Genomic DNA, 25,158 nt, shown 5'->3' with positions numbered 1-25,158 from the left:
TCACATGCAGACAAATAAAAGAACAGGAGCCATCTTATTGTCAGCCACCCTATTAAATATCTCTGACTGGCTGTTTGTAGCTATGAGCCAGACTACAACACATGTTAAAGTTCCATCTGTTTATAATGTAAAAGGAAAAAGTTATGATAATGTGTTTCTCATTTTTCCTCAAGCCTTCAATAGGTAGATCTTGCATTCACTGCATTCACGCCAGTTGAGTTTAGAGATCTTGGGCTCAAAAGGGTTGGTGACCACTGCCTTAGAGAGTGGCTAGAGTGCTTAGTTTATTTGACCCTCTGGTAGCTTTACATGATTTACAGCTGGAACATTTCTACAACAAATTAATATGTAGTGGTTTTAAAACCTGCACACTGGGTATCAACATCCAGCATTGTTACTTTACACCAGTGTTTAAAACATGGGAAAGCATAAGTCACCAGCCAGACTTCCCTCCTCTGATGTCCCAGTGGAGGAATGAGTTACCCAACTCTAATTACATTTGCAGAGTCCCTTTTTACCTTTTAGAAAAAGCTTAAGACTCAGCTCTTTTGGGAACACCTACGCACTCAAGCTAGACTCTCCTCCTCCATGGTCCCTGGAGGTAGAATAAGTTACCCAACTACACTCAATCTGCAGAGTCCCAGTCTACATCAGGGGAAGTTTCAGACTCAGCTCATTGTGAATTAAGTTGATGGCAAAGAATATGATGATGATGGTGATGACATTGAGGTTAACCATGAATCTGAATAATGACTGATGTTGCTGTCATGGGTGATAATGACATTAATGCTAAAAACCTGCTCCTGAACACTCAGTACTTTGCCTCTAGCCCTGCAGATCAGCACCTGTGTCAGGTCAGACTTGAGGCGGTTAGTGGCACTCACATTCATCCCTCCTGTCTAGATCCTATCGTTCTTGAATATTAGAAAAATGTAATAAAAGGCTGTGTCTACCTACCCCCAATTGTCTTCTTTGACACCTACCTCGAGGCATCAGCGACAGGCATTGACAGAAACCATGTAGAAAAAGCAGACGGAGAATAGATTAAAACAAAAAAGAGCTATGCTGTAAAAGGAAAAAAAAAAAGAGTGCCTGCAAGTTCCACCCCTTGGTAATAAAACAATAATAACTATTATATCATATAATGACATGGTTGTCATATTCATGATGAAATTATCTCTTTGACTTTTTTGATGTTCTTGCTGTGTTCCTGTCCAGTTTCTTTGAAGAAAGAGATAATAACAGATGACAACAAAGTGGAAAGAGGAGTTGCTGGGTCTTTGTATCAATAACATACACACGTGCTCTTTGGACACCTCGGGCTTGTTGTGCTTCTCAATTCTTATGAAAGGATCGCTGGATGGGTAACAATGAAAGCAGCAACTGTCTTTCGGAAATCTCTCAGGCAGCCTGTAGTGTGATATTAAAAAGTATATTTGTCACACAAAAAATATCTTCAAAACATTGAGGCGCCCTGGATGTATTTGAAAAGTATGGTTGTCTACTGATACTCCTTCAATATGTGTGTAAATTACAAACTAAAGACACAACGATCATTTCCATGTCTAAAATTCCACTTCCATGTGAGGGGTGATATGGAGACGTTTATAGATTAGGTTTTTTAGGTACGTTGTTTCGATCCTCAGGAAAAATACCATGAATGTCTCTAAAGATTCTTAGTCTTTCAAGTCATAGTTCTTGGACTGATCCAATGAAGGCAACTCAACTTGGTAAAACTTTTTTAAAAAAAGTCTTGTCTCTTGTCTGAAAGGCTTCTGTCTTCAGCCCTGGACAGACCTGAGCTAGAAAATATAGCCTCTAATGTTTGTAAGTCTGCAACTGAACATGAAGCCACGAGAAGTCATTAACCTAGTTCTTGGGGTCGGATGACCCCTTTTGTGAGTGTGGCCCAAGCAGCAACCTCTGGTCTTCAAAAAATGAAGCTGATAAGGAAATGCTTGAAGCTGCACTTCATTGAGAATCCACTTGGTGCTGACTGCAGAAAAAAAAATGAAAACAAGGCAAAAAAAGCAGATTTTTACAGCAAAAATTAAACATGTTTACAGCCCGATTAAAAAATGGTTTTGGTCTGAGTACCCACGACTTTTGTCCATGTGAGGTCATGTCTGACTTGACTGACAAGTGGGCACTCCCTGTGGCTGTCTGCAAAAGGGCTAAAGGCCATTTTCCTTATGCTAACTAAAACAAAGCTTGATTGAGTCTCTAAAGCCCTGTTTCCACCAACCAGTTTAGTTTGGTTCATCTCAGTACGGCACGCATCTTATGGTGTTTTCATTGACTAATCCTGGGACAGGTCTCCAAATCACTGTCCCACTCTTTCGTACCCTTCTGTTGGGATGCCAGACATACCGATTACCAGAAGGTGGAGCCTCATCACTGCAGCCTGTTGATGAGTCCAAAGAATTATCTCTTACCATGTGACAGCGGCTGTATTTCTCCTGGAGGCACACAGCCTCTGAAACAAAGCTCGATTGCACTTTGTTAGAAGGGCCACACGGCAATCACAAAAAAGACAAATTGCTGGATGTCTTCCAGAGTTGTTCTTTGTTTACTGTGTCACATTTATCTTCTTTGTTGGATTTATTGGTGGGGTACACCATGTCGCGCTGCTATGGCCTCACCCTGTTACCTACCTGACGCGGCTATTGGCATCCACCACGCCTACCAAGAGGGGGTATGGTTTGCTGTGAAAACACAAACAGGATCAGGCTGTACCTATCCAACCTGTACCAGATTGTACTGATCCATACTGGACTGCTTGATTGATATGGGGCTTATATGGCTGCTGCTGACAATAGGATTCAAAACTCCATTTCAGAAACAAACGGGTGACATTACAGAGACTACATCTATACTTTATACAGTCTGTGGTGTAGCCTTACCTTCTCAGAAAGAGGATTCAGAAGTGCATCACAAGTTGGAGATAAGTGATGTCTGAGGTCGCCAACTCTGCAAAGGGAAGATAAAGTTCAAGTTAAACATAAATGGTTTTGTTGCAACTCTTTCAATGTCCAAAATCTGAATCCTGCTGCTCTAAAATGAGTATCTCTTGTCCTTAAGGTATAACTTATTGGCTTTTCTGTGCCGGGTTAAGCACCTGACAAGCGGTAACTTACCTACCTACCGCCAGCCTGTTGAGAACTGAAGAAGAAAAGTTTTCAAGAACTCAACTTGTTCCAGTTGCCTTCAGTAGATCAGCTGAATCAAACTATGAATGATTAGTTGACATTAAATGTAGTTTGTGCTGGTAAAAGTTACATTCCCACTCTCCCATGATGTTGAGTTTAACCTATTTCCTCCTGTTGCCTCTGTCTCGTGAACATGGTCTAGCTTTTAATGTCTGTCTTTTCTTGATCCAGCTTGCTTAAACTCAGCTGACTGTGATGGTGTGGTGTGTAGTCAAACAACAGGTCCATCCATCTGTATTCAGTCAGCAGCTGGAAGCTTTAGATGCACAGTTTCTTTTCATACAGCTTATATCTTCTCTGAGTGGGGAAAATTCAGGAACTTTTCTAACTTTAACAGTCCTGTTCCTTACAACACAATGGCAGAGTAGATGGACAGTTTTCTGTACATTCTGCACATTAAAGCAAAATATTTTACGACTTTTCCTGTTTGAAAGTAAAAAAAGGCTTTGCATGCATTGTTAGTTGGGTTGAAACCTGAACAGCACATTCTGATTTTGTAAAAGCTGTTAAAATTGGTGTAAATGCCCCAATTTAATCATCATCTATTATGTTGTACTAGTAATGCAGATTAACTACAACCTTTAACAACTTGAACAAGTTTAGTCTTTGGTGGAGGAACATGTGAGATGTGATCTGAAGCTGCCCTCTAGTGGTGATATCTGCTCCATAAAGTGACAGACACACAGGAGATGAACCTCCAGTCAAAATTAGTGGAATCTTAATAAAACTGGATGTTGTAAGTATAAATGTATTTTCAAAAAAAAAAAGTTTATATATACTCCTCTGAGAAAGCGTGACTTTTACATTTTACAAATACACAGTGTGGTTTGTCTTGTTAGAGCCCAAAATGCCTGAAAATGTAAAAAATAAGTTGTTACATTTTCAGGCAAAAAGTCACTTTGGGTCATTGTTACATTTTGGGTGGCTTTACAATTTAGCTAACAATCCTCAAAATCTTTTTTTTATTTTTTCCTATTTGTGTTAAATAAGGAAGTCTTGTGGATTTAATGAATTAAAAATAACCCAGCCAGTCCTGATGAAGCCACTTTGTAACTTAATGTTTTCTGAGACTCACCAGAAATAGATATATAAATGCAATATCAGGGATAAGAACAAAGAAATGACAGATCATTTCGCAGTGGTAGGGTAAAATCCGGCCTCCCATTTGGTCACAACACATTATGGCTTGTACATAATTTGGTATTTCGGCTGTGGGATTATCATTCAAAGAGAGGCTACAGACTGACTTTGTACAAACTGTGAAATCATCAGACGCCATCTGCTGTTACTCCCTTTTAATTCAAAATAAAACAAGAATATAAAATGATTAAAATCAACATTTATAGACAGAAAATTAAAATTTGACATCAACAAATGAAAGAGTAGGAGCATTTACATTGTGCATTTACACTGTACATTTCATTATTCTTCCAACTACCAGCTCACCTCACACTCTATAAGCCTACAAACTTTGTTAGTTCAGCTACTGTGTGTACCAGGACTGGAAAAAGTTTAATCACAGACATACAACAAAAAAATGAAACAGCAAAGTTATTTCTGGTTCCTGAAGGTGTTTTCTTTTCTTCATCACATTTTTGTGAAGTGTTACTGAATCTCTGGAGGTAAGAGCCAAAACAAAGGACACAGATTCTAACAGGAAAATAATGTCGACCACATTTTGAACACAATGAAAATTGGAAACTGAAGCCAGAGATAACTGAGGTAAAGTGTTTAGCTAAACAATGCCCAGTTTTTTCCATTTATTTCTTTTTCTGCTGGATACTGAAAATTTAAACCTCTGGTGAGCCATTTTTACCTCAAAAATTATCAAAGAGTTGAATCTATTTGAATCTTAATAAAACTTTATGGTCTAAATAAATTATTACTTGTTTGGAACTGTGCTCTTTATTTCAGCAGTTACCTCACCAGCAGTCTGAAAACAGTGGACATAAAAAAAATTAAACTCACTCACTGCCAGGAAAAAAACAGATTATAAGGAAGCTTATATGCACAGTGATAAAGTTTGCAAAGCTGCACAGCGTCAGCTCAAGCAGAAAAGTTGCAGCTTAGAGCAAGTAAGGAGGACAGGCTGAGTGCGGTTCAGTGCTGCACACTCTTTTACTCTCCTGTGTGTGCTCTTCGACAGGATGGATGAAAGGATTTCTGAGGAAAGAAGGGAATCTCAAAGTAATGGCACTCATTTTCTACTTTGAATAGTTTGAAAAACAAAACTTCTGATTGTGCTTAGTTAAAAAATGAGCTAGGGTTTCTGAATTTTATGAAGCTAACAACGACAACAAATTTGTCTTACATTCTTTTAACAATAACATTATTTGACAGTACTTCTTACAATCAGCTGTTAATTTTATTAAAAGTGACTGCAGTGGACAAACTGGCGAGCACAGTCTATAATAGATGTAAGGGATGTAATAGAGTCTATTGCACTGACACATTTTGGCAATTAATCCTGTAGGCACAAAGCTAACTAACCAAACAGGAAGTCAGTTACAGCAGCCATCAAGAGGCAGGATCTCAGCTCTTCTCATTTCTCTGTATGTACATTTTTGTCCTCTTCATTTCCACCTGGCTTGAGATGCAGCCGGAGCAGGTGAGGAGTCAAAGGGAGATAGGCGCAGCAGTGACAGGCAGCTGAGACACCTCAGAGTTAATTAAATGTAATCTGTGGCACAGTGGAGTTTTCTCTCTGGTTGTTCGACCTCTGTCTGATGTGCGTTTCGCCTCTTCTTAACACAAAACAGATCTAGTGCTCTTGTGGACAGAGCAGATAAGTAATTCTGCTTCTCTCTTCATAATAAACTGCCCATTAGTCAGCACATACTAAGATTCTAATGTTTGTGTTAAATAATCTGGGGCAAGTTTTTCCTATCTAGGTTTAATTTGATTTATTTATTTATTTTGTCTTCACCATCTTCTATAAAGGTAGGGTTTGTGGGATTTTCCTAAAGAATAAAACGTCAGCTTTTACAGGAATAATCCGGCTCAGTCATCACTTCTGGGCATCTATACATGATGTGTGTCAGTGTCTGTGTCTACCTCAAATCCCCTCCTCAGCCTGTACGTTGATGTTTTGGTTGTATCAGGACGTTTCTGGGTGGAGAATAAGTGTGGTCACCTCAGCCAATCACATCGCACAAGTGACATGGTGTTGATAAGCAGAGTGGCAGAAGCTAAGCAGCTACGACAGTGGACGTAGCATGGAAAATGACCAAAGTGAAACGAAATGCCAAAACTTTTTACTAAATGAGGGTGAAGCACAAGACAAAGATTGACACAAGTTGACTTTCTACTGAGCAGGTATGTGTCAAATACCCGTGATTAGCTCGTGCTAACATGGCAAATCAAATGCACGGCTCTCAAGTCTCTCCCATGTTGAAGTGCAATGCCACAGGTGGTTGCCCGGCTGAATGTGAAATGTGAATGTGAGACAGTGGGTGTGCGCTGTCGCTGGCACTGAGCCAAGGAGGAGCCCAGTTTAAATGTTGTGTTTACTAACAAGTAACGGAAATTTCTGCAGATTCTTCCTTTAACAAAACTGCATTTAAAATAACCGGCTGGAACAGAGTGACAATATAATGAAAAAGCCCAGTGTAAGTGGCCCTAGCGTAGAAAAGTGAACCCAAAAAAGCAAAGAAGAGCTCACACTAATACTTAATTTGTTTCCTATTCTGAGTCCTGAATAATCCAGAAGCACAAAGATGGTTTACAATCTTAATTTAACCTGTTTGAGTACTTTATTCTTAATTAGACTTATTTATCAAAATACCTAAGAGACCCTGTTAGCGTTCATATAAAAATGTGTATTAATGCCTTATTTTTAGTAAAAATGGTCTATTAGACTTAATATGAGCCACATTCACCTGATAAGTCCTAAAATGTCAAGATACATCAAAATATTTAAATGTAAAAATAACACTTGAATTGCTTGTAAATAGTAAATGGGCACATTCAGAAAGACAAGGTCTGTTATGTCTTGTGTCAGTGCTCTGTATTTGACCCATCTGCAACAAACAGATCCCTCTGTGCATCCTCACTTGTAACTCCTCTACCAAGCTCCAGCTTTTCTCTCTACTTGCTCCCAAAACACATAAAAGATGAGAATAAAATAAAATGTATGTAATTTCAAAGGTGACTGGTATCTGATGTATGTCAGGAGCAAACGTCTTCACTGAGACAAGCTGGAGAGAAATGAGAAGAGCCTTGTGTCCATCAGTCACCAAACACAGGTGTAACACTGTCTGTAGGAGATTTGAAGCGATACTCTGTTCCTCCTCTACTGAGCCCTGCTTTGAGTCCACAGAGCTCATGAACAGCACTGAGAGCAGAAAAAAGCAGAATGAGATTATAGTGCAAATAAGAAAGCAGGGCTTCAAACTGTCAGGGGGGGAAACGTGGATAGAAGAAAATCCCCCAGCGCTCAAAAGAGCCATGTTTGTTTAAGCAGCATTGGCAACACCACGACCACCTGACGCATTGAACATGTAAATGCTGGTTAGAAATGGAGATCTCTTTAAAAATAAATACTCTAAAGTCACACTTGTTTCTGGTGGAATGTATGAAAATATCTGAAGCATTGTTTCATCACATGTGACGCTTTGTTTCTCCATTCAGAGCGTGTACTCCTGTTGTTTGACACAAAGTCAGTAATCAATGAAATTAACTTATTTTAAGATCAAATCAGACATAAAAAGCTATTTCTAAGAACAGTTTGACAACAAAGTTGTCTGAATTAATCACAGAATACAAAGAGTAAAATAAAGAGAGATCGTAACTGTATAGAGGAAGTGGATGTAACTTCCAGGGTCTGAGAAGTGAAGCTGAAGCAGCAGACGTTCCTTAAACCTGCTTTGTTCTCAAAGAGCCAACTCCACCAATCTATAAGAGTAAACTCTTGGATGGAGGATTTTTATCTTTTAAAAGTAAATGCAAATTTTGCTATTCAAAGTCATCCTCCTGAAAAGAATTACTGTTTAACTTCAGTGATGAAGCTAGATTCAGCTTCATAACTGAGGGTCTGATCCACTACAGGATTTTGCGGCTTATACTCCCACCAAATCTGTGAAAATAACACTGTAAAAACTGAAAGTTACGCACGCTTTTGTCTAATTTTTAGTCAAAATTGTCTCACCAGATTTTATACAAGCCACATTCACATGACAAGTCCATAAAAATGTCTTATTTTGATAGGTTGCTGGGTGCCACCCTGTTGGTTACAGCTGCCTTTTGCAGCAGCTCTCTCTTCTTTGTCCGTTTCTTGTAACTTTTTTTTCTCTTTTTCGTCATCTTTGTATTTGGAGTGGATTATTACTTTGTATGGCTCATTTGTTGGTCACGGACACCAAACTTTTTGTGGCTTCAGCGATATTTTTACTACTTTTTCTCCTGTGTTTGTCTGGAGATCCTACATGTAACCATGGCTGCATTGTTTATATGTGAACTCAGCTGTTCGCAGCCTGTAGCATGTCAATGCTAACTGGTGCAGGGCCTGATGTCTTCCCACAAGCTGAGAAGGAGGTGAGGATGACGTGCTAGTTCACAGGTGTGAGCTAAGAAGTGACGAATTGGACCTGTCCTTCCATCCATCGTTATTGGGAATGTAAGATCTATCTCTGATAATATGGACAAGCTAGCTGTGCTAACCCAGCAACAGAGGGAATACCAGAGGGCAGAGTAGCATCATGCTATTCACAGACATGGCTAACGGAGCTAAAACCAGACACCAACGCCACATTGGAAGAGCTTCACCTGCTGTGAGCAGACAGGATCCAGGAGACAGAGACTGAACAGACTGCTGAAAAAGCTCAGTCCTGAACCCTGTGGAGGTGGAGGCTGGCTGAACTGGACAATGATGGACAAGCTGTCACCATCTATTTTCTTATGGACCTTTTTGCACTTTCCATACACTTTCTTACTTTGTTTTCTCAATTGCTGCTGTGACTTAAATTTTGTTGTACTTGTTAAAATGACAATAAAGTTCTATTCTATTGTATTCTATTCGTATTTCAAGATATTTAAAGACAAAATGACTCTTAAATCGCTTGTACAGAGTTAAAAAAATTTCAGCCAATAGGGTGAGAAAAATGTACTTATTTAGTCTCTCGTATCAAAATCGGCAGATTTTTACTCTTTATGGGCAATGTAGATATCATTTTAAAGAAGACATTTGTCTAGACTTGTCAGTGAATAAAGCAAATCTTGAGCCTAATAAGACCATATTTTTTTTTACCAAAAACAAGACAATAGCACTTAATTCAGTTTCAGTTACTATTTTTACAGTGTAGGCAAAACTGACTGCCCAGCTCTCATGGTCACCTCCTTCTCTAAGTATCAGTCATAAGCTTCAAAAGAGAGCTTTACAAACTAAAAAGTGACACCCTGAAGTCTGACTCCACTCCTCATACACAGTCTGTCAGAGTCTCTCACTAAAACGCTTTAAGAAACATACTGCATAACTACAGCTCCGACTCTGCTCTATCCATGAGCCAATAAAGAAGTTAGAGTGAAAAGTTATCTTAGCAACTCTCTGCACATTCATACACAGATGTGAATTACTGATATTGGTCAAAGGTTATTTTCACATGATAGTTAAGTGCAACTAATGGGTGGAGTTTTCCACGTCCTACTGTACAATAAATGCCAAAAACTGAAGCTGAGCACTTTAAAGTTGATTCTGTGTGACGAAGAGTCCTGATGTGGTAAACTCCACCCAGCTGGTACTTCAAGGTAGGTAAAGCAAACACTTGGCCAACTTTAGTCTGAGCCTGGTCTGACTGTTTGTTCCCTTAGCACACACACACACACACACACACACAGCCTCTCTGATTCACACATATGTTCAAACACACTCATCCTTAAAAACACTGCAGCTCATTCTATCAATGCAAATGGATAATATTCACATTCAGAAGTTGCTGATCTCTCTGCACCGTGTTGCGCTCTCACACTCACTACACACAGGTGAAGTGTGGGCGGAGCTTTAGCTGTCCTCTTCACTGTTCTGGTTGGGGGTCCTCTCAGGATTGGAGGGGGACTCGAAGCGCTGAGAGGCGATGGCTGCTTGGTGAGACATACTCTTCCTGACGATGTCTCCTTTCCTCCACAGGGTGATCTCCTGCAACAATACAAGGTGTAAGTATATCCTCCAGTTAACCTGCGTGGCCAATCATCCGAACTCTTTCATAATAAAGGTTTTTAATTCAGATGAAATTGTTTTGAATAACATGTCACAAAATGCTTTCTACATTTTTACATCTCTAGCTTCAAAACACAAATAACTGTTAAAAAACAGGATAACTGCATAGTTATCCTGTCCTTATTGGACAAGCCAATTCACTGATATAAACACCTCTTACATGACTATGTGAAACACTAACATCTGAATTAGCAACATGGAGGGTTCAGTGGACAGGAGGAGAGAATTTTCAGACCAGCACAAAGCCTTCGTGCAGCAGTTGTACCTGCTGTTTGAAGTAGCGTCTTTCCTCCTCGTCGATGAGGACCAGGTTGAGGTAGTACCGCACCGAAAACTTCTTGTTGATGTCCCTCATGGTGGGCGTCATCTCATAGCCGGCAAGAAACAACCTGATGGGGATTGACTCTCCTGCAGAACAACCAATCAAAGACAGATTTACAGTCACAACAGAAACACACAATATTTCTCACATCAGACGCCATTCATCATCAGAGCATGTGAGTGAAAAGTGGAGTAGCAAGAATTTCTGCTCCTTGCTACCGGAGGTGCCCGCCTCCATCGCTCCCTGCTTCAAGTCCCACAATGCCGCTCCGCTCATTCCCGCTCACCGCTCAAATGGGGTTGCATCTCTGTTCTACACTCTCCGTGCTAGCTCCAAAAGTATTTGCCTGCATATTTTATGTATCTTCAATTTAAGCCTTAGACGCCAAATAGGTGGGAGGTAATATTTGGACTCAGATACTGAACTTAAATAGACTTTGGCTCAGATTTGGGCATGCATCAATTAAGAATGCACCGATCCAACTTTTCTGGTCCTGATACTAGGGCTTTGGGTATCGACCGATACCGATCCTGATCTGTTACCAGTGTGAAACAATAGCCTGAATACTCTACTATGGGATAAGACTGGTAATGTTTTGAGAAAAAGACAAAAATGAGTACATATGGAATTACTGAAGTTAATATTAATTTAAAGTAGAAGCGTTTAAATGTTTAACAGCAGTTTGGTTGAAAAAAAACGCTTCAGAATTTACAGAAATGCCATTTCAATTGTAAAATTTTATACCTTGTAGACTTAATTATAGTTTAGCATTAGTATCAAGTTTGGACCGATCCTTTCCCACCGATACCCGATCCAGCTTTGAGGGGCTAGATCGGCGCCTATACCTGATACCAGGATCGGATTGGTGCATCCCTAGCATCAGACTCTTGTTGTGAGCAGAAATGAGCAAAAATTGAGCAGGACGGCGCCTCGCTCGGTCTGCGCCTTTAACCCCCAAAAAATCCCTCTTTGCGCTCCTTTCAATATTCGGCCACTCCACTTACATGCTCTGCTCATCATCATCATCATCATCATCATCATCATCATCATCATACCTCTGACAGGTGCTCCATCCATGATCTCGTACTTCGCTATAGTGTCGTTCTCGTGGTAGACGTTGGGTCCTGTTCCTGTTGTCTCTCTCTTTATGATGTCAATCTCCATGTGTTTGATCTTAATCCTTACCAGCAGGAAATAAATCTTTCCTACAATCACGTCCTTTAGGTGATACCTGCAACACAAAAGATCAACCTGAATAAAAAAAATGGCACGTGTTCTTTTTCTCATTCTGAGCTGCCAGGGCGTAAATTCAGAGGTAGATTTTTGATCAGAGGCAAAAGGAAAGTCTTACTTAGACTTGTTGTACTCAAACTCTATGTGTAGACAGTCCTCGATTCCCACTTCCATCTTGATGGAGGAGTTGAGTTCAGGATAGGTGCTGAGTGTGTGAACCACGATGTCCAGCTCTTTGCTGATGTCATTCAGTCTCCGGCTCACTGTGGCTCTCAAAAAGTAGCTGACGACAAAACCAAAGACAGCATGAATCAGATGGGACCAATAAAAAACATGACTGAGGGTTTTTAAAAGGGGCTGGCTCACTGATGGATGAGAAGAGTTTAAGGATGGCTCTGGCTTTTCTTTTCCACTGGCAGCTTGGATCTTTTCCAAAGCAAAGAATCTCAGAAAAACGAGTCTTAGAGTGAAATGTTTTTCATCATTAGCAGCCGCTGGTGTTTACTAATATTTTCACACCATGCTAAGGAAAGGATCAGAAATCAGCTTTCTGAAACCAAATAAGTCATTATTTAATGATTCTTAAGGCCACCAGGTTGACATAAAAAGAAGAATTACTACCAAGCAGAAAAACAGTTTTTGTTTAATGTTTACTTTTTGAGTCCAATTAAACTTAAAAAAAAAAAAAATTGGTTCCACTAAGTCCAAATACTTACCAATTTCTAGAAAAATCCAAAAGCTCAGGCTACCATTATCTCAGCTTTAAGTTACATTTTTCATTGTTCTGTCGGGTTGAAGATTAAAGCCACAATCAAGGTTTTTGTTCATAAATATGATGCGCCAAAGACTAATCATTCACTTATTTTTGAAACCCATTCAGGAGCAGGAAGCTGGTGGTTCTTCTGACCCTCTCCTTTACTATAACAAAACAAGAATAAAACTTAAGTTTTTCTTTCTCTAAATGTGCATCCTTAGTCTAATTACCTTGAGTTCAGAACCTTATTCTTTTAAATATTAGACTTCATAATTTCTACTTCTTTCCCTATAAGGTAGCAGTAATACTTATCATAAGCCTGATTCCTGAAAAAACTAGCTAGATGTGGTGTTCTAAATTCATTATATCCTAGTGCAATGGCAATAAAATCCTTTTTTCTATCATTTCTATTCTATTTTACATTAATATACTCTATTCTCTTCTTTCCTTCTATTCTTTCTATTCTGTTTTGTTCTACAACACACACTAACTAACAGCACAACAGCCAAACTTCATGCTGTTCTCCTGCTGCTTCTCCTTCAGGTATTATTAATAATGTCTGACAACATTAGTGGAGGATCCCTACAGAGCCATGTTTTGTAAACATCCCTTGAAAAACACAGCCATTCTATTTTACTCTTCTTAAAGTCACTCAAAGAATAAGGACCATTATTTGACCCTCTCTGAACACAGGGGGAGGAATTGCTGGTGTATCATTTCTTTAATTGATGGATTTGTCAGACTATGGAGTTTCTCGGGGTTAGTTCAGAACCAAAACATCACAAAAATTCTTACTAATCACCCTGGGGAGTTGGCAGGGGTAGACTGAAATCTCAGTAAAAGTAAAGCTGACTGTACTGTTGGCGTGGCTTCAAAAGGGCACAGAGAGGACACAAACTGAAGCAGAGCTGGACGATGACACAGGCCTGAATTTATTCAACCTGTTATGTAATTTCCCTTTGAATTATCACCACATTTGTTGTTAACATTTTATCTGCTGCTGTTTTTCTTTCTCTTTGAGCTGCTGTGCTCTTCTATCTGTGTCTGCTCACTGGTGGAGCCCCCCTACAGAAAGCTTCATCAGTTTTGTAGTTTGTGTAGTCTGATGGAAAACTGAATAGGAGTAAGTTGATGCAGAGGTTCTTTGAGTGTGATTCAAACTTTCCACTGATGATTTACTCATGAAAGCTGCAAGATTCACACCCCAACAAGCACTGCTATGAACCCTCATAACCAACTAAATGAAAGTGTGAGGCATGTGTGAGAAATTCCTGCTGAATCAACAAACACATTAACCAGAGCTCACAGAGAGCACACTGCAGAGCCTACCGTAACTTGACGTTCTGACCCGTGTATGACTCGTACGGCTTCTCGACATGCGTGAACTCAAAGTCGTACGTCTGTGACTGTGTGAGCTCTCCTGGTCGAGCCAAGTCTTTAACCAGAGAGACAAACTCATGGTGGTTTCCTCTGTCGTAGTACAGTTCTGGAAAAGACACATGAACATAAGCAGGAGTTACACTGGAGTAGCTTTATCTAGTGTTCAGAGATCAGTGCTGTGGAAGCCAAGATTTGATCTGACAGATGGAGAAATCTATTCATCAGCTACAGTAAAGGACCACTTTTTCCATCATCTTGCAGCTTTTAAAATATAATGTGATGTAGCTTTGTAACACCATAAATAAACACTTGTGAAGCTGACATTTTTTTTCTGATCATAAATACTTCCTCTTCTGCATTTTGGAAAAAAAAACAGTGAACAGTCAACAGGGGGAGGGATAAGTGAAGGAAATTGCTAAAAAAAAAAAAAAAAAAAAAAAATCTATTACTTGTGAATGAGTTGCAGTCCTGAAACCAGGAAGTTAAATAAATAGATGTAGCAACACTTAGCACATTGCAACTAATGGCAAAATCTAATATCATGACTTTCCAGTTGGGGTTTCAGTTTACAGTCACAACTTGCTCACTACACGTTAGCAACTCGCACAACAGAAACTTGGCGTGCAACCTGCTGTTGATATTATTTACCTCTTTAGTAAACTTACTTTCAGCTTACAACCATTTCTTTGAATATAAATAATATTATTATTAAATAAACAGAGAAGCATAATTTAGATAATAGAATAAAAACAGGTGTGAAAGGTCAGGGAGCAAGTTAGCCGACGGCTACTGTGTCACGTGACGCTAGCTTGCACCCACATCTGTCACGAGACCTGACACTTCAAACTGACACTTGTTACGTCACCACAGCGGGCAGTAGTTTTTAGAAAAAGATGTTCGTACGTGAAGTTATTAAGATGAAGTTAATAAACTACACAGTGTGAGTGGTAAGAAGTACAATGACTGGGTATAACTAGCTACACAACAACTCCTGTCACACTTCAGGCCCGTCAGCCGCTCACCTATCTGCCCGATAAACTCGATCTTGATGCCGTTGTGCTCCAGCCTCTTCCCGGGGTACTTTAACGTAACGTTGACTTTTCCTGACACCGTTTCTCCGTCATAAAACAGAAAATACTTGTCCTTCCTGCCGTCTTCGCTCTTGTGCTCAGCTTTCTTTCTCGTCTCGGCGTCATTCAGGACTATATCGATCTCCGCACTTTGCCCAAACCCGAAGAAGCTCATCGCTGCTGGTGAGTGAAGCCTTTGGATGAATCAAACTACTCGATAAACTGCACACTGTCTGAGTTAAGGCTCGTTTTGCTGCGAGATGTTCAGTGCAGACAGCTTCACTGATTATTGAGTACTTCGAGTTACAAACCGTCAACTGCGCATGCGCCGACAGTCATGTGAAGGAAAGCTGTATTTATCAAACAAGTGTTTCCTTTCTTCCTCTTTTAAAACTGTTGATATAAATTTAGATTCATTCCTAAACTATAACACTACCACAGGGTGGAATTAAAGAGTTTTACAGTCATAACATCTTAGAGTCACAGCATGTCTGCACTTTTTTGGCGCAGTATCAACAGGCGGAAGAAGCACAAACCCAACCTTAGTGAGAGCTTACTGCCCGAAGTAGAGACTGTCAGGTTTCCCACTCGTCATTTTCTGTAGATAACTTTTTTAACATTGAGATTTTTACTCACCTGTTAGTGAAGCAAGTTGCATTTCTGCTGTACTATTTTTTCACAAACCCATATGCTATGAGTGCTGCCCTCCTAAAGTTTTTACACCGTAATATTTAAATACTTGATTTTAAACACATTATGCGTTGTCTTTAAGTATGAGACTTTTTTTTTTTGTTATTGTCGAAATAAAAAAAAATTGCGCATCCTATGAGTGAATTTTTTTTAAATCAGAATCAGAAACCCTCAACTAATTCCATAGGGAAATTTGGTATTACCATTGTTTTTCACAGTGCAAATGGAAAATAAGATGTAAAGGGTCATAAAATGAGTGATAGCTATGCAAAAAAAAAACAAACAAACAAACAAACAAAAAACGATAAAGCAGCAGTAACTCATGAGTACTAAACCAGATGAAGAGATAAAGATAAAAAAAAAAAAAAACTATTTACATTTTATTTATTTATATAAAACTCCTGTTAGAAGTTTTAAACTGCTTAGGAAGACTGATATTAACACAGCTGCCTCTGTATGGCCAACAATAGCAAACAACAATTGTCATATAGTTTGATTTAGCTCTACTCTGCAAAACTGCAAACATCCATGAGAACATTACTTTTTCATTTTTAAATTTTCCCTGCCTGATCCAACGACTTTTTCGCAAGTCTGTAAATTGATTATTCTGGGTCCTTATGAAATCTTTGAAGCAGAAACAGAAACAACTGGAGGATCCAGAAAGTCCTATCAACAAACTATTTTTACTTTGATTTACAGGCAAGTGCACCCAACTGTCTTTACAATATATTTTTGGGAGGTGGGAGAGGTCAATGGTCAGAGCACCAGAGCCAGTGCAGCAAATTTAATTCTTTAACGCTATGGAAGCACCAAAGTCTGACAAGTCTTGTGACCTTAAAGGGAAATCAAATCTGCTGATGGTGTTGTGTTAGACAAAATCTTTGTATGTTATCAGAAGAGATTCACAAGGCTTAAACCTGTGTCATTCTTTTGAATTTTAGCAGGTAATAGGTTCAGGAAGTTCTGGAATGGGTCCAGTGGATGTTTCAGTTTTCCATCTAGGAGATAGGATGTATGACTTTATGGGCTGCTTGCCAGGAAAATGTGCCAAAAGGCGTGTCCCAGCTGCTGGACTGGATGACCCAGCAGGGGCAATGACATATGCAGGGGGTGTACAAAGTATGTGCACATACTCATGAATCAATAGTATTTATTTTCCTTTTTTATTTTCCAATAATCATGTTTGTATGCTTCAACTACTAACATTTTACACCCTAATTTCATAAAAGTTGGAGCAAATGTTGATGAAAACAAAATTTTATGAAATTTTGATGGTGAAATTTTTTTTCTTTTTGCAAAAAAATATATGCTGATGTTGTTTGACACCAGCAACATTCAAAAAATGTCTGATTTTGTGAGTTGTGTGAATTAAAAAGAAAAAAAACACCTGGGGCAACGCCTCCTGACTAAGGTGGGTTGGTTTGAAACAGATTAGTTTGATGAATTCATCAAAAAGGTCACTCCAGAGAGGCTGAATCCTCTTAGAAGTCAAAGTGGGAAGAAGTTTACAACTCAGTGAGGGGGTGTACAACCAGTGCTGCATAAGGCTCATGGCATTGATAGTTGAGACATTCGTAAAGGCACTATTCATGCTTAAACATATTCACAGGTTTTGGGGCAAAAAATGCTGCCTACTTCATATTCACGACAGCATGGCTCAAAAGTAGAAGAGCCCATCTGTTAAACTGGCCTTAAATTGGAGAATCATGACACAAAAATTAAGACAACAGAGGCAAAAAAGTGTTGAGCAGTTGGAATCTGCTGTCAGACAAGAAAAGGGAAACATCTCATGCTTGTGGGCTTCCCAACTCCTGAAAAAGTAGAACACAGTACTGTGATGGTGCTGTTTCACCACCAGAGGGCAAAGTTATACAACAATACTAGTCAGTTTTCACATGTCTGAATTAATACACACTGCTGCATTCTCTTTTTGGTGTTGTGTTTTCTGATGAAACCTGTGCACAATCGATTATTTGTGTCTATGTAAACCTTCTCTTTTAATTCAATTGAAAGGATTGATGTTGGGAATATTAGCTGCTCCTCAAAACAGGAAATATGATTTAAAAAATAACTCACAAAGAACAAACTAACTAACATCAAACAAACAAACAAGGTAACAAGAGAGAGTTAGTGTTTTGGAGTCAAGCAGGATAGATATATATCACCAGTCTTATCATATCTCACATCTTTACTGAGAGCCGGTGTTCTGTTGAGATATGCCATTTTGTCAAAAAATGCGACTGTAGCACTAATCAATAGCTGAGGCTATCACTTCCCTCTGCCATATCACATTTTATCATCCTATCATTTGGTATTTCACTGAGATGTGCACTGTCAGTTTATAGAAAAAAAAATATAAATATGTCCAGAGTCAAGTCAAAGTTTTGATTTTATATGTTTTTTAATGTGTCTTTGCAGACTGATATCCACTGTCAAGTTGTATCTCAGAGCTGCTTAGTACTTCTTGGAAAGGATCACCAGTCCACATACACCATGTCCTCTTCCTCTTAAAAGCATTTTATCATACCGAGCTCACATTCATGGGTCACTGATCCAACCTTTTGCCTCTCAAGGGCCTTTTTTCTTTAACATGTCTGTCATGAATTCCACAAAGTGTAATTTTACCAACAGCTACATCAACAATTACAGGACATGCATGTTGAGTGTAGCTTAGTATAAGACTACACTATAAGGTCATGTTAAGGTGACATTTTCCTCCGTAACTATCATATTAAAGAGGAAGAAATTTCTAAGCTAAACAAACTTTTAATGTCTGAATCCAAAGGTTTCTGACCAATATGGAGCCAATGTTTTGTTTGGAAAACGTATCCTGAAACTGTAAAACTGATGGTTTTCTTTCTTTGTTTCTAATGTCACTGATTTATTAACAACAGTTTATAATTTCAATGATGTTTTTCATTTTAAGGCACAATTTTTTTCTTGCTGTCTTTTTTCAGTTTCAACTTTCTGTCACTCTCTTGGTGTGGAGGGGAGGGTTTGGGGGGAATGGGCCAGGAGAGCATGATTTGCATATTATATGCATACCACTGGCAAATAATGCATCACTTGTCTGGACCATAGACTGAATTTTACAGTCTATGGCTGGACCTCACCGGACTTACAAGACCCTAAAGGTTTAGACATCCACAAGTTCACCTGAAACCCCAAAACCATTCTGCTGTTGTTTTTCAAGAAGTGGATTAAGATGAATCAAAGATAGTTTTAAAATGATATAATAATCCCATTCCTGCAGATGTGTCTGCACTGAAGATTGATGCTACTAATCATTTTGATTTAATATTTTTATGAGGCCTTGTCAGTGATCACGTTGGCCTCAAACTCCTAGACTAATAAAAGAAATTGCAGAGGTGGACTCTTTCTTAATCACGATTAGCTTCAGGTAAGCAATATAACGCCTGTTAGCAAACACCAGCTAGCTTGTTTCAGTGGACCTCTGCAATCCCATTGTTACATCATTTTAAAATATAATTTAATCTATTCCACTTCTTGATGAATAGCACCAGAATAATAAACTAACTTGTGGTTTTCCAGGTAAACTGTGGATGTTTCGCACTTAAGGTTCTCATAGGTCCTTGGTGGCCAGCCAAGTGCTGCATTAATAGCCAACAATTTGCAAATAATATGCAAATAATGTTATCCTGACTCCTCCCCCAAGCCCTCCCCACCACGCCAAAAGAGTGACAGAAAGTTGAAACAAAAAAAGAAACGGCATCTAGTGCAAGATGAATGGGCGAAAAAGAAGCTCACTGGACATGGTGATCCAGTTCCTCTCCAGTTCGGCTTTTAGTTCAGCTAAGGTCAAAGACCTCCCAGGTTCAGCCATCTTAGCCATATGACTAGTTGGTAATGCTAGGTCAGCTGATGTGCTTCTCCCATAGACTGTAAAAAAAATGGACGTCATCCTGCTCGGTTCGAAGTGAGGTCTCCACAAAAACTGCTCCCCCTGGTGGCTGGCTGAGGTATAGGTCAAAAAATCTGACTCTCCAGCCATTCCAGATGGGCTGTGGTCAAACTTTAAAAAATTGATACACCTGTTTCTCACGTCCAATTGTTGTGGTGATTTGAAGATATTATTTAGCTGTCTTGCATTCAAGTCCTCTTTTTCCCGAAAAGTTTTGTTTTCATTAGTTATACAAGTTTAAAAGTGAGGTTTTATGTCACATTTAACAATGATTGACAGCTGCCGTTCTCATGTATCTTTTTTTTCAGGGATTGTAAAATATGTAGGGAGGTAGAGTCAAGAAATGTTTAGACTCCCGAAAGAGAAAAAAAACATTTTTTTTTTTTTTACCCAGCTTCACTAAGATTCTCCCAGAATCCCTCAACGTCTCTACTGTGCAGACTCTGGCTGCAACTGCTGCCAATGGCTGCGCCTATGACGGGGGAATTTTGGCTCCAAAACCATACAATGATAAATGGAGGAGCCATGCTGTCCACTCTATATACAGTCTATGGCTTCTCCTCTTTGCTGAGGTTGTTTTGTTTTTTCTGGACATGATAGAAAGACAGCCTGTGAGTTTAAATTCATTAATTGACTAAAGTTCTGCAGATTCTGATCAATATGTCAACATGAATTCAGGGAGTACTCGGAGCTGCTTCACACACACGACTGACTCATTCAAGTACCATAACAGAAGTAGACAACTGGGAATTTTTGGCAAACTGCAGATTTTGCAAGTTTTCACATACTGACTACTACGTACTACAAATCAGTAGGCAATGCTTCTGTAGTAGGCAGTTAAGGAAACAGCCAACATTACCGCAATACCTGAATTATAGTCTGAGATAGACTCTACGTTTGCTCCACCCCCTCATTCCTGTTCCTGTATTCTTCTTCGGGCATAAAAACAGCTGAATGACAACCACATGACCTGCAGACCTTACTGCTCTTGTTACACGCAGGACTGCTTCTGCTGTTCACTCTTTTAGGGTTATGATTCCTTTTAAAAATTACCAATGAATAAATGTATCCTTCATCCCGTCCACAGTTACACCATCATTCTGTGAGACACAGTGATGGATGTGAACTGAAACTTCACAGGTTGGCATTTACTCAAACAGTACGAGGCAGTAATTGTAGTTGTGTGTAAATTCAGGATTCTGCGCCTGCTCTGTCGTCATTTGACATTTAGTAATATTTCTCTCAATCCTCCTCGAGTCTCCCGCTGTTCACAGAAATCCTATTTGGTCTGAAAGGCCGTAAAATATCCCCCCTGACAGCATCTTTGTTGATCTAAAGCCGGAATCTATTAGTGTAGTTAAGCCATTTCCACTTTCCACAGAGAGAAACCGCCCTCTTCTTCCTCTCTGCTCGCTGTGCCAACTGGCAGCAGCCTCCTGGTTAAAGAGCATTATAATCAATGAGCTCAGCAGGGATCATATATTGTGCTCTGCAGCAGGGCCAACGGACGCTCTTATTTAATTCAAAGAAAAATCTATTAAAGCTCCGGTCACCTATGAGGTAGGAAAGAAGCTCTCTGACTGTGGAGATGAATCATCTCAGAGCATTATTGAATTAAAATTCACCACTACACCGCTGCTTTTACTGCCTCACCGCAGAGTTCAAGTGTAATGATAAAGTCAGTTCTGCCTGTAAATCAGATTCTTACCTTCAAAGTGTTCATTCATGAGATGTATTAGGCTTCAGAGTTGTTTCCTGTTCTGTTTGGGACATAAAAATCAGCTGAGTTTATAATAACAGCGTAGTTTAACATTGGCCTGATCTCACTCCACCTCTGTGTTTGTAGGGACAAAATCTTTTCAATCCTGTGTTTCAGTGCACAGCTCACTAAAACTCATGAACCACGTCTCTGAATGTTTGATTTCAAGAGTGAACATTCAGCTGACCTCAGTCATCCAACTCTAGCTAGCTTACAACTTTAATAATCCAATTTACAAAGCACATCAAGAGAAGTTTTCAACCAGAAGTTTCAGGAACTTTAGACCTAGTTTTTGGACAAGATTATACAAATTGACCTATGGCTAAGTCCCATCCTCAAACACAATGAGTAACAGTGGGTATAGCCATTCCCATGCACTCACATGGGACATTTCTTTTTTTCTTTTTATTTATTTATTTATTTACCCCCCCCCCCCCCCCCCCCCCCCCCCCCCGAGAGATTCAAGCTTGAAAATGGCCAAATGGTGTTCAAGGGGTAGATGCAGCTCCAAAACAAGTTATCCTGAGAGGCTGGGCCACGGGGTGTAGTTTTTTTTTACCCTTTCCGAAACCACATCTCAACAGAGAAGAGTGTTTTCTTTGAATAAAGTTGTGTGGTGAACCAAAACATCAACTCAGCACAAATAACTTGAACAAATACCATGAATGTCTACATCTGTTTTAAGTTAGGTCACATTGTATTTGAGGCAACATATTGTCACTTGATGGTGGCTAAAGTTAGCCTAACGTTAGCTTCTACAGCGTTGTTTATCATGTCACTTTGTTTGTTGGGAGTTCAGCGGCCAATATTGTTCTATTTTTTATTTATCTTTGTAGATTGTACATCACTGTTAACTGTTGACCAAAGGGCTCTAGTTAAACTATCGTTAGCTTCTGGAGCTTAGCTTCATTAATAGCCAAGATAACCAAGGCTGGCAAATGTTATGCTGAATGATTCAGTGTAAATACTGTACCAGAGACAGTAAAGATGGTAAAAAAAAAAAGATGACATATTTTTGCTATGACCAATACTGATCCTCTATTTTGTTGTCTGAGATGATGATGGCAATAAGATGCAGTTTATCATGTGTGCACTGGGGCCTGTAAACTTTGTCTTCTAACTGAAGCTTTTTATCAACCTTCTCAGCAATAAATTGATTCAATATTCCTCAAATTCATAATTTAGACCCTCTTGGTGACTTCTAGATGATATGTGATCTTTCTGTCTCCAAAAATCATCAACAGCTCCTGTGAAAAGTCTCCTACTGTGACACCTGCCATAGTGCCTGTCACTGAATGTTCATTGGTTGTCTGAGTGAGTGGACTGGAGCGGGCGTGGCTTAGCCATAGGTCAATTAGGGCAGTGACATAATGAGAAAACATAAAAAAGCAGTTGCACTACATCTCCAGACCAGAAGAGGGCAGTAAAGACAACAATTGGGGCCATTTTGTGACAGTCACACCGCAGAAGGCTAAGTTATATGCAACGCTGAAGTTAGCCTGTTAGCGTGGAGGCTTATTGCACTGCAGATGGATTTACTGAATCACTTGAAAGGAGAGAAACGATAGTGGGAGGAGTCGTTTCAATCTTTGAGAGTGGCTCTGTTGATTGACGACTTCAAGCTGGATGCATCCCTCTTAAAAAGCTCTGAATTATCTTATACTTATCTGATGGGAATATTTTGACATATAGTAGATATAAAATACAAAACCAACCTGATATCCACTGGCACGTTTAGGTTTGGTTTACAGGGTCACTCTTTAAACCATAACAGCAAGATCTGACAGAGACACAGTTACATAAGACTTAAATGAGACAGTTGTTAAGAAGGCCGTGCCCTTAAAAGTTCCTGGATCTCTGGAAAGTACTACCATCTGGGCAGAGTTCTTTTCAGGAGTTATCCCTGAACATTTTTAGCCCAAGTTCCCATCAGTCAAAACAAAACCACACAGTTCCTTTAAAGGTTTCTAGTTCCTGTGGAAAAGTGCAGTTTGATCCAGTTTGGCATCTGTTCTCAACTAAGACACTGCAAAAAAATGAAATCTTATCAAGTGTTTTTGTCTTTTTTTTAAAGTAAAAATTGCCTTATTATACTTGATATGAGCCACTTTCAACTTATCAATCCAGAAAAATATCTTCTTTCAAGTTATCAGAGTACAAAAATGAGGTTTGAATTGCTTGTAACCAGTAAAAAAAATCTGCCAATGGATCAAGAAAAAAATGCTTGAAAATGTCCTTGAGACTAGAACAATGTCTTAATACAAGTAACTTTTCTCTTGTTCCATTGGCAGATTTTTTTTTACTGGTTACGAGCAATTCAGACCTCATTTTTGTCCTTAAATAACTTTAAACAAGACCTTTTTCTGGATTGGTCATGTGAATTTGGCTCATATTGAGTCTAAAAAGGAATTTTCTACTGAAAATAAGACAAAAACACTTGATAAGATTTCAGTTTTTGCAGTAAAGGAGCTGTCTTCATTTTTAGTACCTGCTGTGCAGAGCTGCATTGTGACCTCTGATCCTGAAGATGCCAAATTTTATCCACACACATGAGCTGGATAAAAAGAAATAGCTCATCACATCAAGTATTTTGAGTTTCTCACTAAATTCCTTTTAAAAGTTTAAATGGTATCTAGATCAGTTTTGTTCACTAATTTATGAGGATTTTTTTCACTTGTATGCTTGTTACCCCATAAAAACAGAACACCACATAGCTTCATGTGTTTTGAGGATTTTATAGCAGTGTTTTTTTGTGGGATCACAGCCCTTCATCATTAAAAACTCTTGCAAATACTGAAGTGTTAAATTTATCAGGTCTGTTGTCAAATAGTTTGCAAACGTGTTTGTGTATGTGCCCCGCTGATCTGCACCGTGAGGATAAACTGTGTGAGAAAAGGACGACTGGTGTGAAACATCATGACAGAAACTGAGACTCTTCTCCTATTTAGGATACACCTGTGTTCCCTCACTCTCAACTCCTCCTCAGAAGCCTCCTTCTCCTCTTTCTTCTTCTCAAGGTAAATTTCATGATTCAGAACATCCTTAGTGATGACGGAGGAGAGATTTCCTGGCATCCGGAGGAGAGAGGAAGAATGAATTAACGTAATGAAAAGCATCCTGTGTGTGTGTGTGCATGTGTGTGGGTGTTCGTCTTGGCGAGACATCAGATTCCACTCTTGCTGCCAGTTCACCTGCGTACCTGTGATCCATCCTGTCATCAGAGCTGTGCAGTAAACCCTCAGATTTACACCTCAGTGTCAGCAGATGGTTCAGAGTGTCTCAGCTGTGCTAACATCCACACCAGAATAATCTGTACCTCTTCATTAATCCTCTTGTTTACCTGACTCCAGTGTAATCCTGTGTTTACCTGTGCTCTGGTGCACTGTCTGCCTAACATCTCCTCTGCACACCTGACTCTCACAGTCACCTCTCTGTCTGTCTGTCTCTCTGTCTGCCCGTCATACTTCAGTGTGTCCCTGCACTCAATTCAGAACAGAATGGAAAAGAATAGAATGGACTTTTTATTTCAAATTCAGAGTCTCAGCAGCAAAACAAGAAAATGTGCAAAAAGTCCAAGAATATATAAATAGAATAATTGAAAAAGTGTTA

General features: G+C 39.3%; 1 protein-coding gene across 1 annotated transcript; it reads right to left on the bottom strand.

The window, feature by feature from the left end:
• Positions 1 to 4,513: 4,513 nt before the first annotated feature.
• On the bottom strand, positions 4,514 to 15,487 carry LOC141791703 (vacuolar protein sorting-associated protein 26B-like). Its single transcript, XM_074672342.1, has 6 exons — positions 15,131 to 15,487; positions 14,058 to 14,214; positions 12,093 to 12,257; positions 11,797 to 11,972; positions 10,685 to 10,827; positions 4,514 to 10,338 (listed from the first exon to the last, which is right to left on the bottom strand). Exons 1-6 carry the CDS (start codon positions 15,351 to 15,353, stop codon positions 10,204 to 10,206), a joined length of 999 nt encoding a protein of 332 aa, XP_074528443.1. The 5' UTR covers positions 15,354 to 15,487; the 3' UTR covers positions 4,514 to 10,203.
• Between the last annotated feature and the right edge of the window lie 9,671 nt (positions 15,488 to 25,158).

Source organism: Halichoeres trimaculatus, unplaced genomic scaffold (genome assembly GCF_033239565.1).
Source record: "Halichoeres trimaculatus isolate MK-OKI-2021-1 unplaced genomic scaffold, fHalTri1.1 fHalTri1_scaffold_6, whole genome shotgun sequence".
Lineage (NCBI taxonomy): Eukaryota > Metazoa > Chordata > Actinopteri > Labriformes > Labridae > Halichoeres > Halichoeres trimaculatus.
Note: the sequence above shows the minus strand (reverse complement) of the source record. Positions and strands in the feature narration are given on the sequence as shown.